The following is a 2,998-nucleotide window of genomic DNA, read 5'->3' as shown; positions in this document are numbered from 1 at the left end:
AATTTCTAGATAATGATAGAAATATCAGATTATGTTATCTTTCTTAATCTTCTCCTGAGGTTCTCCGGTTGACAGCCAGTAGTTTATTTTATTGGTTAGTTATTCAACTCCACAGTTTTCTCTACGTTGCTCTTCTATTCTCCCCTAAGCTCGAAGACTTGTAATCTTGAGGTAAAGGGTTCAATTCACGTCTTCACAACATCTTACGTACGTGATCATTAAGTGGATCATTAAAGGCACATTAGCATATTATTCAATATTTTGTAAATTGTTCACCAAATTGCTGTATTTTATTAAATAATTTAGATCTGATCATCATCGAGGATTCAACAACCACGATTATTGTACGACGTCTTTCTACTAAATTTCGAGTGCTACATGACAGAATAGCTTGCTTATTACACATCATTTTGGGACAGCAATTACTGTTTATTTAACCAAATTATTACAACAAATAAAGGATGCTGGTTCTGTAAAAAGTGCCTAAACATGGTGATCTAACCACCCTTCTTTCTGGCCCCGTGTTACTCTTCAGCTTCTCTATCTCATGTGAAGTGGAAGAGGTGGGATGCTTTGTTCATGCCTGAAAATGTTGTCAGGATCAACTTTGCTCTTCAATAATGCCAACCTGTAGAAGTTACCCTTGAAGTATTTAGCACCCCAAACACTTGCCTTAATAAAGCTAGTGTTAGTATTCCTGTTGATGCCCAGATCAAGATCCCTGTAATTCACATATGCTTCCCTTGGATTCTTGGAAACATAAGGTGCCATGTACTTGTAAAGCTCCCTGATCCACTTTACGTGCTTTCCAACATTCCCTGAAGCATCCTGCCAGCCAGTTACATACTGGATCATGAATAGATCACCTTTTCTATGGGGGAAAGGAGTCTCAAACTCAGAGATTCTGCTCATCATTCCACCAAAAGGATTCCATATCATGAAACCGCCTTCTTCTTTGAAAAGCCTTTTCCAAATACCTTTCAGTGCAGATTCAGGGATAGGTTTTTGGACAAAATCTGACTTGGCTTTGAAGTAGCTCTTCAATACGTTATTTGCTTGAAGTAAAGCTTCGGGAGGTGTATTGCTCGGATAGCTGCCAGTGTATAGCACAGATTCGAGCCAGGTAGTTTCGATGCAATCCTTCTGTGTCAGGCCCAATTCTGGAAAGCTAGATTCCATTACCCCGAGGAGTGTCTTGGCATCACCAAGAAACACGGCATTATAGGAAGTTGTGATAGTTCTGTTGCCTTTGGTACCGGCTGTTTGAATGCTAACTCTAATGAAGAGATCTTCGTCGAGTTTGTCAGCAACTTGCTGCCATCTATAGAGGAGCTTAGTGGCGCCTTGTTCCAAGGTCTTAGTAACTGTAAAGACTGTTACAGTTTCTGGAACAGGGACCAACTTTACTTTCCAGGCAGTAATAATACCAAAGCTTCCTCCTCCTCCTCCTCTGATTGCCCAAAAAAGTTCTTCTCCCATGGCTTTTCTATCAAGAATCCTGCCCTGAGCATCGACTATGCGAGCATCGATGACATTGTCAGCACCGAGGCCATATTTCCTCATCATAGCACCATAAGCACCACCTGTAATGAGCCCACCCATGCCTAAACTGGTGCAAAGGCCAGCAGGGAAACCATGCGTTTTACTTTTTTCAGCAATCCTGTAGTAAAGTTCACCATTTGTGGCGCCTGCCTGAACCCAAGCGCTATTATCTTCGATGTCAACGTCAACAGACCGTAGCTTGGCAAGGTCTATAATAATGAAAGGGGATTCAATTGCAGAGACATACGAGACAGCCTCGTAATCATGGCCTCCACTGCGAACTCTAAAGTGAATTCCAAGCTGTTTGCAGCAAGCAACAGCTGCTTGAATGTCGGACTCATTGAATGGTGTGAAGATAAACTCTGGCTTTGGCACTGAAGGCAATGTATACCTCAGGTTTTGAGCAGTAGAAAGTAAAACTGTGGTGAATGAAGAGTTATTAATTGGAGTGTACAAGGCAGTGGAGAAAGGAAAGGAGGATTCTGAAGTTGTTGAGAGACATTGTAGAAACCTATCCTGAATTGGGTATGAAAATACAAATGGAGATAGGAGTAGGACTACAAGTATTGAAAGAATGGAAGCACTTGGAAACACCATTTTTGCCTGCTTATTTCTCTATCTCCCTGGCTTGTGTATCAAAAGCAGAAGCCCCAAGATTACTTATATAGTAATCTTGATGAGCATGAGTCACATTATTCAGGGATTAAATGTAAGCCTTATTGTAATGATTTTTAATATAGCCTCAACAACCAACAGGCAACTTGGGCCTGGATATTGGTCATCTATGCTTTTCCCATGTGAGATTCCTGTTTTGATAAATATTTTACCTGACTTTTCTGCTAAAGGGTTCTTCAGAAACTAGACGGAAACTTGTTCTGGTCACCATTTGGTTTCTCATTATATTACTCCATTCACATGATCTTAACCATTTCTTAGTGCTTGGAGCTACATGTGTTGCGCTATTAGATCAGTTCATACTGGTTCCAACCCTTTGAGATTCTGAAACAACCTGCTTATGCAACTATTGAAAATGTCACTGGTAGGAGAACATTATTCGTTTGCATACTTTAGTCCTAGCCCGCAGCCAATCAAGAAATTTAAACTACAATTCTTAATTGATTGCCATTCACACATATATTATTTTGTTGGTATTATTTAAAAGTCATCTCTTAGCTATGTTTTATAACAATTATTCTACGACTTTTTTCTTCTTCTTTCAAAACTGGGTTTCTTCAAGTTATGATTAAGAGAATTTGACCTGTTGTCAGCAGTATCATTTAATTGAAAGTCCATTTCAGCATTGCAATTTGGACCCACCCTTGTTTGAAATTCCTTCATTGTGCTTGTAACTATCTCAATTCAATTACTTAAATTTTAAATAAAATTAAAGATATAATTTATATTGTTCTCTAACATATTTCCTTAAGTAAAAGTTTTTTAAACTTGAAACTTGCAC

General features: G+C 39.0%; 1 protein-coding gene across 1 annotated transcript; it reads right to left on the bottom strand.

Moving 5' to 3' along the window:
- Positions 1 to 247: 247 nt before the first annotated feature.
- Positions 248 to 2,185, bottom strand: LOC133703920 (berberine bridge enzyme-like 26). The gene has a single exon (XM_062128667.1). The coding sequence runs from the start codon at positions 2,137 to 2,139 to the stop codon at positions 541 to 543; it is 1,599 nt and encodes a 532-aa protein (XP_061984651.1). The 5' UTR covers positions 2,140 to 2,185; the 3' UTR covers positions 248 to 540.
- Positions 2,186 to 2,998: the final 813 nt, after the last annotated feature.

This window comes from Populus nigra, chromosome 9, assembly GCF_951802175.1.
Source record: "Populus nigra chromosome 9, ddPopNigr1.1, whole genome shotgun sequence".
Lineage (NCBI taxonomy): Eukaryota > Viridiplantae > Streptophyta > Magnoliopsida > Malpighiales > Salicaceae > Populus > Populus nigra.
The sequence above is the reverse complement of the archived record's forward strand: the minus strand, read 5'-3'. Positions and strand labels throughout refer to the sequence as shown.